The following is a 22,190-nucleotide window of genomic DNA, read 5'->3' on the forward strand; positions in this document are numbered from 1 at the left end:
GATAATATTATAGATGGAAACAAAGTCACAGATGAACAACCTCAGGAATACAGATCATGAGAAATGGAGAGGAGTAGCCATCTGCTCATATGCCTGTGACTCAGACCCCCACATTTCTGAGCTTTCTACAAGTTAAGTCCCTACTCTGGTCTCTGTTTCTTTCCTTTCCTTTCCTTTCCTTTCCTTTCCTTTTCTTTTCTTTTCTTTTCTTTTCTTCTTCTTATTTCTTCTTCCTTCTTCTTCTTCTTCTTTCTTCTTCTTCTTCTTCTTCTTCTTCTTTCTTCTTCTTCCTTCTCCTCCTCCTCCTCCTCCTCCTCCTCCTCCTTCTTCTTCTTCTTCTTCTTCTTCTTCTTCTTCTTCTTCTTCTTCTTCTTCTTCTTCTTCTTCTTCTCCTCCTCCTCCTCCTTCTCTTCCTCCTTTTCTTCTCCTCCTCCTCCTCTTCTTCTCTTCTTCTCCTACTCCTCCTCCTTCTTCTCTTCTCCTCTTCTCCTCCTCCTTTTCTTCTTCTTCTCCTCCTCCTCCTTCTTCTCTTCTCTTCCTCCTCCTCCTCCTCCTCCTCCTCTTCTTCTTCTTCTTCTTCTTCTTCTTCTTCTTCTTCTTCTTCTTCGCCTCCTCCTCCTCCTTCTTCTCCTCCTTCTCCCCCTCCTCCTCCATTTTACTGCATTTTTGTTTTTGGAATTTAGGGATCAGGGTCAGTAATGCTCAGAGGCTATTCCAGGCTCTGTGCTCATGAGTACCCCTAGTGGTGCTTTGGGGAAACATGTGGAGTTAGGGATCAAAGCAGGGTTGGCAGCATGCAAGGCAAGTGACTAATCTCTGTGCTACCTGGCCAGCTCCTCCAATCTTAGTTTCTTCCCCTCTCAAAGGGGATGAAGCAGAGTCTGGCTATTCTTTCTCAGTGTCAAAATAAATCACATAAGGATCTTAAGAGAGGGCCCAAGTTAGCTTTTCTTGTGGCCTTTATGGAGAAGACAACACTGAACAGAAACACTAAGAAGCTCAAAATCTGATGATGATGCAAAAGGCTCCTTCACACACACTATTCCCCCCTAGACAACTTGTAGTGTCAGGCACTCTAGGAGCAATGACATGGCTCATTCCTCAGGCTGACACTCCTGAGACCCTCTGACTGCTCCTAGAACCTCTTGAGGGTGTGCTTACAGGATCTTCATCCTGGCTGTGTTCTAAGGACATTCCCTTCAGGACCTGAGAAGAACCACATCTTCTTCTTTTGTTGTTTCTTTGTTAGTTTGTGTGTGTGTGTGCATGTGTTTATGTATGTGTGTGAGAGACACACACCCAGCGATGTTCAGGACTTACTCCTGGATCTCAACTCAGGAATCAGTCGTAGCAGTGCTTAAGGGATCATATAAAATGTTGAGATTTGAACCTGACCATGACTAAGGAAAGTGCCCTATCACTATACTATCACTCTAGCCCCTAAATGATACTTCTTTGAAGTAGAGCAGATTTATAGATTTCTGAATGTGCAGAATCTTAAAGGCCATCACCAAAGGCTCTTGTCATGCCCACTTAGTGCCTTGTTACTGCCCATAATAGCAGTGCTGCCAACCACACTCTGTTTGAGGTCCTGGAGGAAATTCATCAGACATGAAAAAGGGATATTTGACAGAATGTCAACTATCAGATTCCACAGAGAGATCATTGCATGTGCTTGTTTCTGACAAATGAAGACAGAACATATCTATACCCGAATCCACTAGGATTCAAGATTTTATTTAAGAAAATATTTTTTAAATAATATGACTTTATGCCTATTCTTTTTTTTTGGGGGGTGGGGTTTGGGTCACACCTGGCAGCACTCAGGGATTACTCCTGGCTCTACTTTCACAAATCACTCCTGGAGGCATGGGGAGACCATATGGGATACCGAGATTCGAACCACTGTCCTTCTGCATGCAAGGCAAATGACCTATCTCCATGCTATCTCTCTGACCCAATTATATGCTTATTCTTAAAACAAGAGATATGGTGATGAAAATGTTCAGATCAAAAATAAATGCTTTAGGTCAAATGTTATCTGTTATTATAGACCTACTGGAGGAATTAACAACCAAAACGTCTACTGATCTGAATTCTTGATAGATACAAGAGAAAGAGGTAAAGATGTTAAAGATGTTAATGGGGATCAGAGGTAACCAAAGATGGGCTAAACATGAAAGGCTGGGGTCATAGAGATAGCATGGAGGCAAGGCATTTGCCTTTCATGCAGAAGGTCATAGGTTCAAGTTTCGGCATCCCATATGGTCCCCTGTGCCTGCCAGGAACAATTTCTGAACATGGAGCCAGGAGTAACCCCTGAGCAGTGCTGGGTGTGATCCGAAAACCATAAACAAAACAAAACAAAAACATGAAAGGCTAGGATCTTACAATAGAAATAATCCAATTAAGAAAAAAGTAAGGACATTTATTTGATTTGTAGCTCTGAATAAAAATTATGGCTTGAATCATGACATGATCATTGGGTTCAGTTTATTTGGTTTAGGAATAAATAGTCAAAAAAGTGAAATATAAGCTTATCAAAATTCAGACCATCTTCAGAGAACTTTTTACAGGTACACATCTAAGAGGTCATAAGCATTTATTTAAGTTGTTTTGCATATGGAAATGAAAGCAGGTCTTCTATGAGCTCAGTCCTGTCATCATTGATCTTTTGCTTTATGACTTTCATAATTTCAGTCAAACCTATTTCCTCTCTTTCCTGAGCCACTATAGTCCTTTGTATCTTTTGATTGTCTAAACTTTTATGGCATAAATGCAATGGACCTTCCAGCTATGTTCTAGGTTCTTCAAAGCTCAACCACCTAATGTTCATTATGGAACTGGTACTAACTGGCATAAAAAGAGCATAATCAAAGGTTTCTAGAAAGCCTTCTCATGAAATTGGTGGTGCTCAGGATCAGAAAGAGTGTGGTCTAAGATCTCAACATTGGTATCAGCACAGTGGGAATCAAACTCTCTCTGGGGGAGGCCTGAATGCTGCCCTGGCACCAACCTGCTCCAGGGTAGGTCAAGAAGACACTCTGACGATGAGGAAACAACAACTTAATCTATAGGCAGGTTGCCCTATCTCAATACCCAATGGTGAGATGAAATCAAAATACCTGATGATCCTGAAGATGCTTCAGGATCTGTGCAAGAATCAAGATCTTTAAGTACACAAGACTGACTACAACAATCACGACTAAGCAGAATTTTTCCTGGAACCACAAAGAAAGACTTTATCCTAGGCTTCATCCTAGACTAGGACTTGTGCAAAAATCAAGAACTCTAACTACTGAATACTGACTTTGACCATCGCAACTGAGCAGAACTTTCTCTGGGACCATAAAGAGAGACATTGGAATTTGACAACATGCCTGGAACCTGTAGTAAGTCTTTTGACAGTATGCTTCATGGGTGGAGTCACCATGTATCTCTTAGGACAATGGTATTTCCTTTCTAATTTCCCCAATGTTTGTTGTGCTTATGCAAAAAAAAAACAAAACAAAACAAAACAAAAACAAAAAACTCCCACATTTGTCGCTCTTTCCCACCTTTTTCTTCCTAATTTTTTTAAATTTTATTTAGATTCTAGATAGGAGTTCCTGCCTTTTTCATAGATCATTTTTGATATGTCTCATATTTCTATGTCTTCCTACAAATTGAGAAAAGAAAAAAAATGTGGAAGGGGCCCAGGGGCCAAGTGATCTCAGGAGCATTGAGTGGAAAAACAAAGAGGTCAGATCTAAATACCCAAACCAAAGTCAATGATAATAGAATAAAGAGACCCAAACTACAACAAGCTAAACACAAAATGAACCTATTATATTGGGATTCTTGGGGGCTAGGATTGGAGATAGGAGATGCATATGGGGAACTATGGTGGAGGGAGGTCAACACTCTTGGTGGGAATAGCCCTAATTCATTGTCAATAAATGCTTGAAATACAACTGTGAAAGACTTGTAATTCACAATGGTATCAATAAAAATGTGTGGTCTAAAGGCTGGAGAGATAGTACCAAAGGCAGGATATTTGTTTTGCACATACCAACCTGAATTTGATCCTCTGCATCACTTATGATCCCCCAAGCACCATCAGGAATAATTCCTGAATGTAAAGCCAGGAATCCCTAAGCAGTGCCAGGTGTAGCCTCAAAACAAAATAAAAGTGTAGGCTGCTAGTTTGAGCATGGGATTGTTGATGTAATGGCAGTTGGACTTGGATAACCCCACTGTAATGACAGTTGGTCATGCCCCTTGAATATGCTCCTAGGACATGGCCCTTGTCACTAAGGTATAAAAATAAAACTAGGACAGTTAGAGGGGGCTCAGGGTAGTGAGCAGAGTAGCTCTGGCCGGTCTGTGGGTGTTAGATATAAAGCATTAGTGAAATGCTGCCTGTTTTGCATCTATTCCTCTATTTCTCTCTATCAAACCTTTGTCTACAGGTCTCCTCCAGTTTCCTCTGGCTGGTGAATTTCTATCTCGCTCCCAGAAAATCCCCAGGCAGCAACAGGCAGGCTTCAGACTCTGTTGGGAGTAAAAGGAGTACTTGATTTCTACCTTTCTCTCCTTTCCTCTCTCTCATACCCCAGCAGTTGCTACAAATTGGGGTCCCTGGGTGGGCATGAGGCCCTAACTGGGAGCTGGGCCCTATGGGTCCCTGTGAGCCTTGCAGCACCCAGCGTTGGCAGCCTTGGGCTTCTACAGCCTTTCAGCCAAGCCGCTAATTGCAGTCTTGCAGAAAACAGTGGTATTCTGCATGAGATGGATGTCCAAATGCTTTGTTGAGTACAGACAGAAAATTCTTTGCATAAAAGTAAAATGTTCATACCCTACATTTAAGTTAACACAAAAGAGAAAATTATATATATACAGCTTGCAAAGTCAGATTAAGGGGATGGAAGATGCATTCACATCTATAATAAAGGAGCACGTGACTCCTAGAAAAGACAGCGGTAGGAAATGAGCCACAAAATGTCACTAGAGCTTAGAATTGTTGGCACTGACATTGACAACTCTGGAGTTAAGCGCTGACCACTTGCATTCATTCATCAGCATGATATTAAACAATATGTTCAAAGGAAGTCCTAAACTTATAATAATTTGAGTAGATAAAAATGACCAAATATCTGAGACTTTCACAATACAAAAGATGTTTGACTTCCATACTCTATTTTCTGTAGAACAAAACCAGGCTGTTTTCAACAAGTGTGTGTGTGTGTGTGTGTGTGTGTGAGAGAGAGAGAGGGAGGGAGAGAGAGAGAGAGAGAGAGAGAGAGAGAGAGCAGCCTTGTAAAAATTAACAAATATCTGAGACTTTTACACTACAAAAGATGTTTGACTTCCATCCAGGTTGTTATCAACAAATGTGCATGTATGTGTGTGTGTGTGTGTGTGTGTGTGGAGAGAGAGAGGGAGAGAGAGAGAGAGGGAGAGAGAGAGAACCTTAAAGAAAGAGCCCCTTTAACAGTATAGGCAGATACAGAAATAGAGACTAGGAAAGAGACATTTGGGCTCAGAACATACCATGTACATATGGACACAGGAAGAGATGCAGAAGACAAGCTGCTATGAATAAATAGTTTTGTGGACCCAAGACAAAAGATGAAGGCTGTGGTTGTGTCAACAACTGAGTTTCAGAGAAGAGATATGAAAGCAGATGTATGCCTGAGCATAAGGAGATGATTATCCATGACAAAGAAATAACTAAGCTCCCCAAACAAAGTAATTCACCACCCAAGAACCACAGCAAGACAGCAAATTCCTCTCTAATACATTAACACGCAGAAAAAAATAAGGACTGGCATCTCCAATGTGTTTCAATGAACACATTCAGTGTTTCTCCAATGTGTTCAATCCTTGCAAGGTTGGAAGAAACAGACATCTTGTTTAATATCAAAGCAAAGTGGGTACCTCCTTCATAGTTGCTGAAAGGGTAACTAACACAATAAAGACACTTGGAAATTCAGACCAGTAGGAAGGACCATGTTCAGAGAGAATGAGAAGAGATGTGGTAAAACACCAATAAGGATGTTAACAACGTAGTAGTTCAAACATGGAATATTTCAACATCCTGGCATGAACAATGGAAAGGGGGGGGAAAACTCAAGGTGGGAATCCTACATTCTTCAAGATAAATTTCTGCAAGGACTTACTCAGGTGCAAGCATGCATCTATTTTAAGGTTAAGCATGAAAAGAATTAACTTGAGTTTGGATCTCAAAAGAGTGAAATAAATTTGTTGCTATGCCTATATAATACACATAATGCATTCCATTGGGCAGGTTAGAGAGAAAGACAGTTCTGGCTAAGAAAATGTCATCTAGCCATATGTTGTTTACAACACATCTACATGATGACAAGGAAAATGTGGAAAAGTGGACAGAAAAGTGTGCACATGTCCTTATGAACAAATGTTTTTCTCTCCTGGGGATACTCCAAAAGATCGTGAAGATGTGGTACATATATACAATGGAATACTACATATTTCTAAAGAATGCTGCACCCATGCAATCTGCTGCAACCTGGATGGAACTGGAAAATCTCATGCAAAATGAAGTAAGCCAGAAGAAGAAGATGGATAAGTACAGGATGGTATCATTATATATCATGATATTATTAAGTGACTCGAGTTCAGAGCTAAGAAGTAACCCCTGAGCACTGCAGCGTGTGAGCCATCCCCCCTCAAAGGAATAAAAAGAAATAGAGTGAAGGAGGAAGACAGATGTGAAATAATGAAGATTAGGGGTCAAGAGTAAATGCATTGGTTGTATTAAGAAAGAATAGAACCAAATATTCACACAACAGAATCAACAATACTAAAATCATGAGATCCAAACTTTAACAACCAAACTTGTGATGATGGCAGGCTGGGCTGGGGATTGGTGGCATGGGATGGTTTCTGGGGACATTAGTGGAGGGAGGTTGACACTGGTTGTGGGATTGGTGATAAAACTTTGTATGTCTAAAATTTAACTATGAATAAATTTGAAAACTATAATGTTTTAAATAAAAATATTGATTAGAGGAAAAATGTCAATCTAGTGGAAGCAGATTTAAAGGAAAGGGACTTCCAGGAAGACATAATTCCTGGAACAAGCATTTTTCTAGAAGGAGGAACATCCATCCCATCAGCCAGTGTGTGATCTTTCTACTCATGTGATTCTCCTTGAGCTGACCGAAACATGTGCTCCCATTTTTTATATTGAACACCCAGAGCAGAAGACAGCCCTTGGGAGAGACGTGCTTCTGTGGCATCTTCACTCTCTGGACCCAGCACGTTTATTTTAAAACATGAGTGTGGTGGAATTTTATTCTATGATCATCATTATGGGTTGGAGTCATTCAAGATATATTTGCACTGAGGGAGTTGAGGAAGCTTAATTGGGCAGTAAACATGCACCTACTACTATGTTCTACTATATGCAACTGTTATTGCTAGTTGTTAAAGTTAATGATTGTAATGAAAATACCATTTTTCAATGAATGAGAGAAGTCTTGCTTCTCTTGTTCTAGGTTTTAGTTTCTACTAAAATAAATGGACTGTTTCAGTGAGAAAAACATAATGTGAATAAAATGAATTTTAAAGGGCCCTTAAGCTATGTGAAGGCCATTTACGAAGTCATTATTGTGAAGGGCACTATTTTTTGTTTGTTTGTTTGTTTGTTAGTTTGTTATTTTGGGGTCATACCTGGCAGTACTTGAGGATTACTCTTGGTTTTTTTGTGTTCAGAAATGACTCCTGGCAAGCTCAGGGGACCATATGGGATGCCGAGGATGGAACCCAGGTCAGCAGTTTGCAAGGCAAACACTCTCTCTGCTGTACTACCACTCCAGCCCTAAGGGCACTATTCTTGATTCAATAGTTCAAATGCTGCATCTACTGATAAATCCTTTGTTTTTTTCCCATTTTGACCAAATGCCATTTGAACCAGGGTTTCACATGAATCAGAATCCTGGTACAAACATGAAGCTACTGGCTGAAGTATATAGATTAAAAAATGAGGATATGCAAATGAGATGTGAGTGGGAGCAAATTACTTCTTTACCTTAATGCACTAAGGAGAGTCTCACTATATGAGGCAACGTCATACCCTGCAGATTGTGCCTGTCAACACACAACAGGGACAGCTTTGCCCGGGTCTGCTGGAGACGCCAACACTCAGTTGGCCACCCCCGAGCTGGCTTTATTAATTAGAAGGGTTCCAAGACTGAATTCCAATGCTGACTGCAACCCACTTGCTGTGCTCTGCAGGGCACATGATACAGCATCTGTGGGTTTGGGTTTCATTAAATATGAAACAGGATTTTCCTCCAAGGACTCCTGTGAGCATCAATCATCCAGCCTCTATAAAATGACTTGCAGAGTAAGTCATCATTTTCAGTTCAACCTGGTTTATTTATCAAGAATGATGAGGTTGGATTCAGAACTTATTAATGGGGATCTCGCTAATAATAAGCAATTCTTGCTGATTCAGCAGGTTCCTTTTCATTTTTATTTATCTTTAACCAAAGATGATTCAGCAAGTTATGCCACCATTACATTCATAATCTGGCTCCAAAGTCTCCAAGGTCAGCTTCCACAGACTAACTTACAAATTCTGCATTATTGTTTATTTATTTATTTATTTTGGAGGAAAACTTTTTGCAACACTTAAAAATGAAAGCTCGGTAGAGTCCATGGCATCTTCTAAAACATGGGTTCCTTTCACTTATATGAACATATAGCATGTTGATATATCATATTGTGTTCTATTCATGCAATATGTTCATGTGTTCATATTTTAATATTTCTATTTATACAATGTGGGCCTGAACAAGGTGACCTTGAGCCTCTGTAGGCTCCTGAATTTGAGGATAATTTGAAGAAAGGGAAGCACTAAAGAAGAAGGCAGCACAGACAGTCATGCTTAGAGACCTGACAAGGAAGAATTGGGATGGTGTCTGGAGGGTCCAGACACTAGGCTGAACTGGGATCAGGGATGAGCTGAAAGAGAGCCTAGGACTGGTACACAGGTGAGGAGGGGATGGAAGCTGAGCCAGGATGCTGAGCAACATTCATTGACATGACATAACAGGAAACTTCACCTTATTTCCTGGACATGAAATACTACAAGGAACAAAGGGTCCTATTGAGCTCACCGATGATCATTCCTTATAAGAGATGCAGATAAAACACAGAGCAAAAAGTCTGACCAAGAGGTACCATCCAGTCTGAAGGGAATAGAAAAACCTCAAAGTTGGTTTTCTAAGGTGAGATTTCCAAGCCAGGAAACCAACAGAATTTAATGACAGATTCAAAGAATCATGATGTAGGTGAGAAAGAACTTCAATTCAACACGATGGAAGCCATCCAACTGCCATTCCATCCATCACAAAAAGTTCCCTTATACACAGAATCCATTTTTCATTTGGGGGAGTCACTGGGACAAGGAAGGACTAAGTGGCTTCTCACGGCAGGGTCAGAGGTTCAGCATATAGGTGTAGGTGAAACAAAAGCTATTCTGCAGGATCCAGGTGAGGAAAAGGGAACCATGTAGAGAGCAACAAGTCTCCTTTTCAGAAAGACAATTCTGTGATCTGATGGATAAAAGGAAACAGGGGCCTGGAAAGCAAAATTAGGCAGCCATTCTTGTCTTAGGTGGTGACAATATAGAAAGAGAAATGATAGTGACAACACTCACAACAAAACAACAAAAATTACGGCCAAAGAAGAGGAATCTCATGGAAGAATTCTACAAAATCTCATGAAGAACTTTATAGAGCTGCAGTCCCTAAGATGCTCAAAGGCAGTCCACAAGGGCAGTGGTGATGCCTGGAAGAGACCAGCTGATCTGAGGCCCATATAGGCATGAGAGGTGGGCACCATCCGATAGGACTTACTTCCTAGAGCAGGAGGGCAGAAGAAAAACATTCATCTCCACTTCCCTTTGTTATGATAACAATAAATACATCCCCTGACATATATTTTAGAAATGTCACTGAAAATCCACCATTGACTCTTAGCAAGAAAATGTTTGATTTTTTCCATCAAGGGATAAAATGGCTTCTCCTCCTATATTTATGTGTGCTGATTTTGATATTTCTCAACCTTCCCCTTTTAATTTCAAACCCAGCTGTAAAAATGTTCATTTGGATTTTTCTACTTGCATTGTGCTTTCTGTCTCGCAGCAACAACACAGGTAAAAATATTGGAGGTGAAAGATCAGATTTATAATTTTTTCAACTTCCTTTATACACGTATTTTACTTGAATTCTTTGTAGAGATAATTAAAAGAGAGACTACTAGCACATTGCACAATGCCATTTCTTTTTTGGGGGGGCGGGGAGTTTGGGCCACAACCTGTGACACTCAGTGGTTACTCCTGATTCTGCACTCAGAAATCGCTCCTGGCTCGGGGAACCATATGGGATGTCGAGGTCGAGTCCAAGTCACTCCTGGATCAACCACGTGCAAGGCAAATGTCCTATAACTGCACTATCATTCAGACCCAACACAAAGTCATTTCATGTCTCAGAATTTTCAACACATGTTAACAGAAGGTAAATCTGGGGCATTGAGAATTTTGTCATAAATACCACATTTGTCATTCACTGTAACTCAGAATGAAATCTCTCAACAACATAGGATTATCTATTGACTAGAAAATGAGCAGAAAAGCACAGTGAAGACCTTACCTTGCCCAGTACTATTTTTCATGGTGACAGTTAAAAAAAATCTTACAGAATAGTAAAAAGGGAGCAAATATTTAGATGGATGAGAGTACCTGCTTTTTACCAGGATGCCACAGGGAGCCAGAACCTCATCTGGCCACTGTGGGGAACTTGAGAGCAGAGGGACTTGCCATGGTTGGACCTGTCTGCCTGAGCTGTGGTCAGCGCCCAACTTAGCTACAGAACCATGGCATCATTATTAGAGTTCAGGGGCCCAGGGAGAGGGTGTCCAAGAATCCTTCATAAGGGGTGGAAGCAGAAGCTGAGAATGTCAGATTCTGATCCTTAGGAAGGAATTGAAGCATAAGGGGTTGACCCTGAGACTGGGAAGAAAGATGAGATGAGACGAGACTACAGAATGGTCTCATGAAGGCAGCAACCACTGCACTGATTTCTCCAACCTCCATCCCATGTGTCTTTTCTCCAGCAACTGCCATGTGAAAAAGGCAGAGAAAGGCATATTAAGGCAACAGAGAGACACCAGGCTGATCCTAGCCTCCGGACTGAGACAGAAGAGAAGTCCAGCTGTCAAGGGCACTATGTTGTTTTAATGAGAATGAAGCTGGCATTTCAAAGGGTACCTCAAGATGATGCTATTCAGAAATGCAGAGAAGAGGTTGCATCTTCCCTTGGGGGAATCAGAACACAGAAGGGGAAACCATTTGCTATCCTTCCAGGATAAAGCTGTATGTGCTCGAGCTGTTTCCTTTGCCCCCAAAGGTCTCTGTTCATGTCACCCTTTTTGTGTCCTCAATATCTTCAGGGGATATGGTGGTAGTGGGGGTGATGTGGGGAAGTCAGGTCCAAATTCCAGGATGCCAGAAACTTCATCTCTCTCTGTAAGATCCTCCTGTCCAAGTTGTGTGACACTGACAATCATAGGGCAGACAGAACCCACCAATGTCTGCAAGGATAGGGGCGGAATTTCCCTCATGAAAATGCACATAACAGCTTTGAAACCTCAATGCTTTCCCTGCCTCACCTCCCACAACACACCCAACTGGCCAATAGTGGACAGCCTGGGATACAGGGCTGCCACCCCCAAGCACCTGAAGTCCTGGAGAAGGGCTAAAGAGGCCAGTGTGGCAGTGTGTGCTGAACCAAAACTGCTTAATATCAGATATCTTCTATGAAGAGAAATGTCATTGCCATGGAAAAACCAAGGGAAGGGCGATGCACGCAGATTTAAATAATATCTTGGAGGCCTAGAGTGACCCTCATGACCTACATGGCTCTGAGGGGAACAGAGGACACCACCAGGGCTGGCCAGGATTCTCACTGTGTCATCTAAGGGGCTTGCCAAGAGCCACAGAAAGGGGTAAGTACCGTTTTGAGAGTGGTGCTTCTTGAACGTCCAACAGCAACTATCATGCATCCACTGACAAACATGCTAAATATCTTTCCTATTTCTTCAGCATCACTAATCAGTGTTAAATTAACCTGATTTTTAGTGAAAAAATTATCATCTGGGTCTAGAATGATAGCACAGTGGGTAGGGTGTTTGAACTGCACACTGCCAACATGGGTTAGATCCCTGGCATCTCAGTATGGTCCTCTGTGCCTGCCAGGAGTAATTTTTTGAGCACTTCTGGGTGTGGACCCTTAGATAAAGAAAAATAACAGACAAATATCATCTGATGCACCTTTCCAGAATTCTCACAAATTCTGCTTACACATTGGCTCAGACTGGCCTTTTCTATTTCAACCATCACCAGTGAACAGAAAGAAACCTGGAATATTTGAAGGACTTCATCACATTTTTGGTCTGGGATATCCCATGGCAAACAATACCCTTAGTCTCAAGAATATGGGTTTGAATTTTTTTTTCTCCAGATCCAAAATTAGTATTCAAACCACAGAGCCTAATTATGAGATCAAATTAAAATACCAATAAAATGTATTTTGACATTTGCTGTTTTCACATTCCAAGCTTTTCTGCCTTGAAAAGAGCCAGAGTGACAGTATAGGTGCAAGTATATAGCTTGCTTGCTTTGCACAATCCTGACCTGGGTTTGATCTCTAGCATCCTACATGGTACCCTGAGCACCATTGAGAGTACTTCCTGAGTGCAGAGCCAGTAGGAATAGCCCTTGAGCACAACAAGTGAGTGTGATACAACCCACTCTCTCTCTTAAAAAACAGAGGGCGAGAGAGAAAAGAAAGTGAATATAAAGGAAGATTTGATATAAATTTTCATTGTCCTACACCAAAGTTCTCCTACTAGAATTAAATTTACTGCTATAAACTCTGAAAACCTAGAAGATAAAACTATTAACAGAAACAAACATGAAAATAAATTTATGATATGACTGCTAACATCTCAACTAGTATTAAATTAGCATGTTCTTGGCCTCAGTTTACATCTCTTGGATGTTGACTTACAGGACTAACTCTTGACTTCGATGCTTAGATCATTGTCTCTTGAAATGTTGAGTCAAACACTCTGCTTAAGCAAGAAATCAGTTTTTATGAGAAAAGTACACTTTCCCAAGAAGTGTATTGGGATTTGAAGTACCTACCAAAAGCTGTCCAGCAAAGCAGACGAAAAGGATAAGGGCGAGCAAGAGAAATGCAGCTCCGAAGGAAATCCCGAGAATGGATGTTCTACCGGAAACAAAAGGCACAGGTTAGTAGGGCAGATGTTCTCTGTCTGGAAAAGTCACCAATCCTAGCTTCCGCTTAATGGGACTTAACTCAATGGGAGTCAATTGAATTCAATTTTATCACATTTTGCTAAATCAGATCTCACTTGTTTTTGAGATATGAAAATGGAGTGGTGAAAGCATATTTAGCTTGGAAATAAAATATTGGGTTTAGAAGTCCACCAAAAATAGGTGGATATGTACATAGGAACATGTGTTAGGGGCTGAAGAGATGACTCAAAGGACTGTTGTTGCTTGGTTTGCAAGCAGAAGGCCTGTGTTTGAGCCTAGCACCATGTAGTTGTTCAAATTCCATAGCACTGAGCTAGAAGTAAACTCCATGAGCACTATTCCCTGTTGATGTGGCCCAAAATGCAAATAAAAGTGTGTTTTTACTGGGGTCTGATCAAAGTGCTGATGCATGAATATGTCTCTAAGACTCGCTGAAGTTCTTTTCTAAAGAAAACTCACTTTCTATGACTTACCTTATGCAACCAACACTTTGATATCAACTCTTCACTGTGCCCTCATCCATTTTATTGACACTCATCCCATGCTCTGTACTTCATGACCATCATTTCCCTTGGTCATTGGACAGATACTGAGTTCCCAATCTTTGAATTGTCAGCTTGCCAGAGTCAACTTCCCCCAACCCACAGATGAGCTGCTGAGTCCTTCATGAGTTCCCAACCAGTTTTCATGCTCTTGCATAAGTCAATGAACAAAGGCCTTTCTGGGATCATGTAAAAACTGGCATTACTCAATAATTAGATTTACAGAGAGATGACTCCATTAATAAGAACCGAAGGAGAAGATATAATAAATTCTTATACAAAAGCCATCGAATTTTAACCCTGTAACTCTGTTTTAACAACCTGGCCTAACCTATAATTAGTATCAAAATAAGACTATGCACACAAACAAATAATTCAATGCTTTGAAAAACTTGATTTAATCCAAGGATAGAAGTGTTCAGAGGCACTGAAATAATACCATAGGGAAGTTATTGAGGGTCAGAATAGTTGAAAATCTGCTTATTCATATCTCTAGTGAGTAGCTGTGAATTATTTTGTCATTGTATCCTTGATCCAGGCATTACTTGTAGGAATAGATCTGATGAACCTGGCAATTTACTCATTTCTAATTCTATCATAAATGTTAATAGAATTCCTAGAAAATTGTTTATTATATTTTTATCTTTGAATGTAAAAGATTCCACATAACATTCTTCATAACTTAATAAGTCTCCATATTTAAAGCAAATTCTTTATAGAATTGATCCTATTTGTTTTCTCTTTAGGTTAGACTTTTGAAAGCCTGCATACTTGTTGATCTTAGAAAAATATGAGCTTTTTATAACAAGCAGAAAGCTTGTTTTCTGCTAGTTTTCTATATTATTAGTTTCTAATATAACTTTTAGAAATTGTTCTTTGAACTTATATTGTTCTTTTGCTTAATTGCCAATTATTGCCAGTCTTTAAAGTAATTATGAACATAACCATGATGATAATTATTGCTTTAGCCATTATCACAGCATTTAATTTATAGCTATCCATGTCACTTTTCTAAAACAGCCTATCATTTTAATTTCCATTTTTTAATATAAAGGAAATCAGAAGCAGATTATAAGTTTCACGAGGAAACTATTTTAATATGCTCTGGTATAAATTTTATTAGGATTTGACCAGTGATTGGGCCTCTGTTATTTCTACTTTGACTATTTATTTTCTTCTAAGGCAAAAAAAATGGATTTCTGAAAGATTATTTTCTTCTTTATTAGAAACAAAGTACATCCTCTAAATATCTATCGACAGAACTTGGTGAGTTAGTCAAATTCCCTATAGGTTGACTAATCGGCTCAATTTAGTCTGACAATTTTAGAGTGTAGTAACATTTCTAACTCGAGTTATAGGTTTGCCAATGTATCTAAACATTTGAACAGCTTCTCTTTATTTCCAATAGACACTAGAGTGCAGATTTATGATTGTTTAATTGCCGTGGTGACTGTACCATAATATATTGTCAGGATATTTTTTTATTCTTTTCTACACTGTATGCCTTTCATTTGAATTGTATATTGTCAGAAATTTATAATACTGAAAGTTTCTTTTCTTCTTTTGTGGTGTTTCCTCAAATATTCTGATTTCATTCTTTGTTCTTCATTTTGGATTTGGGCTACACTCAACATTGCTTAGGGCTTAGGGCTCATTTCGTGTCTAGTGTTCAGGGATCACTTCTGGCAGGGCTCAGAAGACCAACTGGGGTGCTGAGGTTTGAATCCAGGCAAGTAACATGCCCACTGTAGGCCCCTCATCCTTTACTTTTAACCTGTTTTTATCTTTTCATTTCAACTGTATCTTGTCCACACTCTACAGAGGTGGACTTTGGTTTCAGAGATAATAGAGATGAGGGCCAGGAGGACTAGTCCATGGTAGGAAGCTTGTCACAAAGAGCAGGGAAGTGTAATTAGGGCAGAAAAAGGACTACTAGGACAATGAGAGTTGGCCATCATCACTCTGGACAAGAACTGAGTGCTGAGAGAACATAAAGTGATAGGCAACTATGTAAATTAAGATTTGTTTTCTCTTGTTCCTGTGGACCAGAAGGACAGAGACAAGTTCTCCAGCTGTCCAGACTCTTTCCTCCAACCAGGCCACTAGGTAAGGAAGGCCCAAGGTTTCTTTCCAGCCCTAGCTATGGTGCCAAGACCAAGCACAGCAGATTTTTTTTTTCATTTATCCCAAGAATTCAGGCCCCTGATATGGCACTGCTCAAGGACCGAACACTACTGAGATATCAGGCTAGATTACCGGAAGGTGGAGGTGAGGGCAGGGGTGTCAGGAGAGATGCAATCTCCATCTTTGAGCCTCTGCCTCATACATAGATCCACAACAAGGAAAGTTCTTTAGAATTCCCTAGATTGTTCTATCTTTCTTAAAGTTTTGGTTATAACTCACACAGAATGACCCGAGTCTGACATTTTTGTAAAATCTTTTGATTAAAATGAGAGAAATATCTCAATACCAAGGTGTGTCTTCACTGGGGTTTCCCATTTGACCAGCACTGTAACTATTTTGGGCCTCCAGTAATTGAAAATATCTCATTTTCTGCTCCTGTCCATGGGATCTATTGTGACTCTTCTTTATGTTTTATATGAATATGTTAGAAGGTTTGGCATGGTCTCTTACTTTCTTGAGCAATCTTGGGAATTTTGTAATGCTGTTAAAGACTTAAATTTAAGCTTTAGTCATTTTGTCTGTTGTTTTTTTTTTTTTTTATTTCTTCTTTATTCTGTGGTCTTTCTTCCCTTCTGTTTGTTTAATTTGTTTATCTCCTTGTGGTAGCCCTGGTGTAAATAGAAACATTTCATTTGGACCCTTTTTTCTTTTCTAATTACATGTATTTTAGAACTCCAATTTCCTTTCTAAGTTTCCATTTGTGATAACCTATCTACTGTGATGTCATATTTTTATATTTATAAAACATTAAAGTTTTTCATTTATCTTGTGACATATTTACTTTTTTTGGTGATTTGAAAGCATATGGTTTTTGATATGCTATTATTTTGAATTTCTAATTGACTTTGTATAGGTCAGACTCCAACATAGTCTTTCTCAATTTATTTCAGTCTTTCAAATATTCTGAGATGCTCCTTTGGTCCTAATACATATTAGATCTTGGTCAATGTTCCTTTCTTATGCACTTTAGAATTATAAATCTTTAATACTTGGATTTAGAGTTTGTTCTATAAATGCCAATTAGTTCCAGGAAGTTGAGATTTTTCTCAAATATGCTATACCCTTGTTTAAATGGTCAGGGATCTAATATGTATAAAATAAAATTATGATTATAGTTTTTTTTACCCTTGGGTCTATAATTTCTCTCTTACATGTACTTTGCAGAATTCTTAGATATAAGAACATTTTATGATTCTACACTTCATGGGCTGACCTTTTCATCTCTGTTAAAAATTCTGACCTTTAAGTCTATTGAGATATTAATATATGGGCAGGAGCTTTCTTATACTAATTGCTTAAATTATATATACATATTTTTTATTATTTTTTTGTTTTTTTGGGTCACACCCAGTGACACTCAGGAGTTACTCCTGACTCTGTGCTCAGAAGCCAGAAGTCGCTCCTGGAAGGCTTGGGGGACCATATGGGATGCTAGGATTCAAACCAGGGTCTGTCCTGTGTTGGCCGCATGCAAGACAAATGCCTTACTGCTGTGCTATCGCTCCAGTCCTCTCCCCTTTTTTGGGGTGGGGCACACCTGTTTGATGCTCAGGGATTACTCCTGGCTAAGCACTCATAAATTGCCCCAGGCTTGAGGGGACCATATGGGACGCCAGGGGATTGAACCGCGGTCCTTCTTTGGCTAGCGCTTGCAAGGCAGACACCTTACCTCTAGCGCCACCTCACCTGCCCCATCCAGTCCCCTTAAATTATGTATATTCTATATGCCAACCTAATGTTTTTTTTAACTTTTAACACCAACCTAACTTACTTTTGTATTTAAAGTTTTCATCTAGCAGAAAGAGTTTGAACAATTAAAGAGATTGTACATCAGGTTAAGACAATTGCTTTGCACAAATCCATCCTGAATTTGATCCTGGTACCACACACAATCCCTAAGCCTTTCCAGGAGTGATCGCTGAGCTCATAAACAGAAGTAGCCCTCAGTCCCTAACCCCCAAATATAAAAGAAAGGTTCTGACACTGATGTTTTTGTTCTATCTGGAATAGATCTTTCATCTCTAATAAGTGGTTTGGTTTTCATCCTGTCTCATTTTCCCCCATTATCATGGTTTACAGTTTGGTCCATTATATTCACTCATATAAGTTACCTCATTGCTGCCCACTATTCAAGATCTCTCTTTTTTAATGTGAATCTCTGTTCTTTCATTGTCAATTTTCACTAATTTTAATTTGTGTATGTATTTTTTCTTTTTTTTCTTTTTGTTGGGGCACACTTGCTGGTGCTTGGGGCCATTCCTGGGAGTGCTTGGGGGGAATATGTGATGTCTGAGATCAAACCCAAGGCTCTGGCATGCATGGTGTGCATTTAGATATTGGATTCATCTTTCTAGCCATTCTTCATTAGCTTTTTGTTTTGTTTTGTTTTAGGGTCACGCCTGTAGGTCACTCTTGACTCTGCACTCAGGAATCACTCTCAGGAGATCCTGTGGGATGCTGGGAATTGAACCTGGGTCTGTCATAGTACAAGGCAAATCTCTCCCCACAGTCCTATCACTCTGGTTCTCTTTAGTTGGCTTTTCAATTCTACCACTCTATTTTTCAGTGCTTGCTCAAGAAAGAAGAGGCATATTCTTAATTCACAAGGCATTACAAGCCATTAATCCTGTGGAATTTAAAAAAAAAAACATAAGATCCTTACCACAATACAATGCCATTTTCCTTCCCATCAGAATTCTTAGAGTATGTTATTTTTGCATTCAATAATTGGTTGTCTTTCAGAAAAACCGATAAAATGTAGCACAAGGTCTTTAATATTCTTCCACAATTTAAGCATATCCCAAGTGCTGTATTTCACTTGTACATTCAAGGTTGTTTTTGCTATCAGTTCTGTTTTGTTTGAAGAGCTTCTATTATCATTTCTCTCTCTCTCTCTCTCTCCACCAAATCTTCTGGGCCATTCCTGATTCTGCTCATGGCTAATTCCTGGTTCTGTATTTAGGGATCTCTTGTTGCAGGGTCGGGGACCAAATGCAGTATTGAGGGTCAAACTGAGGTGAGCTGTGTGTAAGGCAATCACCTATCAGCTGTACTATCTTTTCAGCCCCCCATAACTATATCTTGTACTGTGGTTGATTCTTCTGGCTACCTTGCATTCACAAAACATCTTGGTTCCACTGCATTTTTTTAAAATTTATTTTTGGGCCATATCTAGAGGTGTTCATGGGTTACTTCTGACTCTGTGCTCAGAAATTGTTCCTAACAGGCTCAGGGGATGACATGGGATGCTGGAGATTGAATCTAGCTGTGGGTTGACCATATGCAAGGCAATCACCCTGCCACTGTACTATTGCTTTGGCTCCTCTACTGCATTTTTTGGTTTTGCTTTTAGACCACATCTGGTGGTGCTCAGAGTTTACTCCTGGCTTTATGCTCAGTGATCACACCTGATAGGCATATCTTGGGGATTCTATGGAGTGCTGGGGCCTGAACCCAGATTGCACAAAGCAAGTACCCTACCTACTACTCTATTACTTCAACTGGTTCCACTTCATTTTAATTTAAATTTTTTTAAATTTCATTTTATTTTTTGGCTTTTGGATCACACCTGGCAGTGCTCAGGGCTCACTCCTGGTTCTGCACACAGGGATCACTCCTAGCAGGGCATAGGGGACCTTATGGGGTGCCAAGGATTGAACCAAGGTTGGCTACAGGGAAGGCAAGCACCCTCCCCACTATTACTAGCCTCTCAGTTTTTTCATCTCCCCTGCCTGGTTGTTTGACTCTCCCCAATCCCCCTACCACTCTGCATACACTTCACTTTATAAAACTCTTACTGAAATACCAGAGGCAATTTTTTCTTTCCATATTGAATTCTAAGCCATATAGTACTTTAGTTCCCCTTTGTCCCAAATATTATGATATCAATAATGGCGAGAGGAAAATGTTGGAAGAATAACAAACCATTCTTTCTCCAAATTTATTCTTTTTTCCTTTGCTGTTATGAAAGCCATTTTTGTTGATTTTTTTTTATTGGGGGTGTCTCACTGGTGGCACTCAGGAGTTACTCCTAGCTCTGCACTCAGGAATCACTCTTGGCAGGCTTAGGGGACCATACTGGATACCAGAGATTGAACTTCGATTGGCTGGTTGGAAGGTGAACGCCATCCCCATCTGTCTAGCCCTTGAGAGCTATTTTGAATATGAGGAGTTCTGAGCAAATATCTGCATAGCTCACAGGTGTCTTTCTGAGTAATGCAGTCATTATATACCACACATCTTATATGTGAAGGATGATTATTCCAGATCTATCTCTGTATAAAGTCTATGACTTACTTTGTGAATCAGAGTTGATAAAGATTCTTCATGACAGTGACCTTCGTCATGCCTGATTCTGTAAACTGCATCATGAGGTGTGCTTTTGATGCAAGTGCTTGACCATGAAGAGGCAGAGAGAAATTCAGGACATTCCCGAGTCATGACAAATGGATGTGATAGAAATGGACAAAAATGGAGCAATAAAAACAGAACTACCACATATCACAATGGAGACACTGAAGAGCACTGAGACAGGTTTGCTTATTTTTTCATAACTGGTTGTCACTATTTTGCTTCTCATCAAGTGTGAGAATTTTTTAAAAGGCAGGAGAACAACAGAGAAAAATAAAGATACCAATACCAATGACGCTTTTTATATTGGTGGCTGAGAAATGCCCATTAGAATAGGAGTGAGGGGCTGACGGTGAGGTCAGGTGGAAGAGGATCATATTTCTAATTTGTGTAAGGTGGTGGATTCTATCTCTGAAACTTGACATCACTGAGCCACGATAGAAATATCTCTAGTAGCCTCTAAGCACTGCTGGGTATGGCCCCCACATTAATAAAAAATAAAATAAAATAAAAAATGAAAATTAGGAACAAACAGTCTTAAAACTAGGTTATGATTAAACTGTCAAATGGAGGGCACCAAGACCAAACAGTCATATGAACACTGAGTAGAAATAAAATATGATCAGACTTGAACACCAAATCCAAAGCCAACTCAACAGAAACAATACCCAATCTATAACAGGCTAGACACAGAAGGGACCTCTTGCCCGGGAGGCAAAGGAGGGGTGATATGGGATGCATGCTGGGAAAAGGGCTGATGGGAGGACAACATTGGTGGTGGGAGTGCCCCTGATTCAATGTCACTATGTACCTGAAATACTACTGTGAATGATTTGTAAACCACTTGGGTCAAAATAAAAATTATTAAGATAAAAAAAGAAACAAACTACTTTTTTCTTAGTTTGCTTTTTGGATTATTACTTGGTGATGCTTGGGAATTACTTCTGGCTCTGTGTTGAGGGATCACTCCTGAAGGGGCTTAGGGGATTGTTTGTGGTGCCAAGGATTGAACCAGGTCAGCTGTATGCACAACAAGCACACTGCCTGCTGTCATCTTCCTTCAGCCCAGACATAAAACATTTTAATAAAAAAATGAATTAGTCAGCATACCACTTCTTCATCTCTCCATATCCATCCATCCACATATAAGCAAATTTCTTGACTTTATTTTTCCTAACAGCTATGTAGTATTCCATTGTGTAGATGTAACCATGTTTTATTATTATTATTATTATTATTATTATTATTATTATTATTTGTATTTTGGGCCACACCTGGAGATGTTAATGGGTTATTCCTGACTCTGCACTGAGGTTATCACTCCTGGCTGGCTCAAGGAACCAAATGGGATACCGAGGATAAAACCCATGTGCAATGCAAGTGCTCCACTGTTTTACCACTCAGGACCTGTAACCATTTTTTTTTATCCATTTGTCTGTTCTTGGGCACTTGGATTTCCACAAAAAGTGGAGTGTGCATTTAGGGCAGGGAAGGAATTACTAGGGCAATGATAGTTGGAAATGATCACTCTGGACAAGAACTGGGTGCTGAAAGGAGGGAAAGTGATAGACAGGATACCCCTTCAGGAACAATACTGCAAACTACAGTGCCTAAAAGGAAAACCAGGAAAGAAAGAATGTCTGTTTCAGTGCTGGTATGGGAGAGTGCAGAGGGAAAACTGGACATTGATGGTGGGAAATGCACACTGGTGGAGGGTGGACATTATATGACTGAACCTTAAT

The 22,190-nt window shown here is 39.9% G+C and overlaps 1 protein-coding gene across 1 annotated transcript in view; it reads right to left on the reverse strand.

Moving 5' to 3' along the window:
- The window catches only part of ADCY2 (adenylate cyclase 2), a 341,754-nt gene that overhangs the window by 31,021 nt on the left and 288,543 nt on the right, over positions 1-22,190 (reverse strand). The window contains exon 15 of the mRNA XM_049767904.1: positions 13,238-13,322. Within this exon, the coding sequence (XP_049623861.1) occupies positions 13,238-13,322 (85 nt within the window). The remainder of the gene's footprint in view (positions 1-13,237; positions 13,323-22,190) is intronic.

This window comes from Suncus etruscus, chromosome 2, assembly GCF_024139225.1.
Source record: "Suncus etruscus isolate mSunEtr1 chromosome 2, mSunEtr1.pri.cur, whole genome shotgun sequence".
Classification (NCBI taxonomy): domain Eukaryota; kingdom Metazoa; phylum Chordata; class Mammalia; order Eulipotyphla; family Soricidae; genus Suncus; species Suncus etruscus.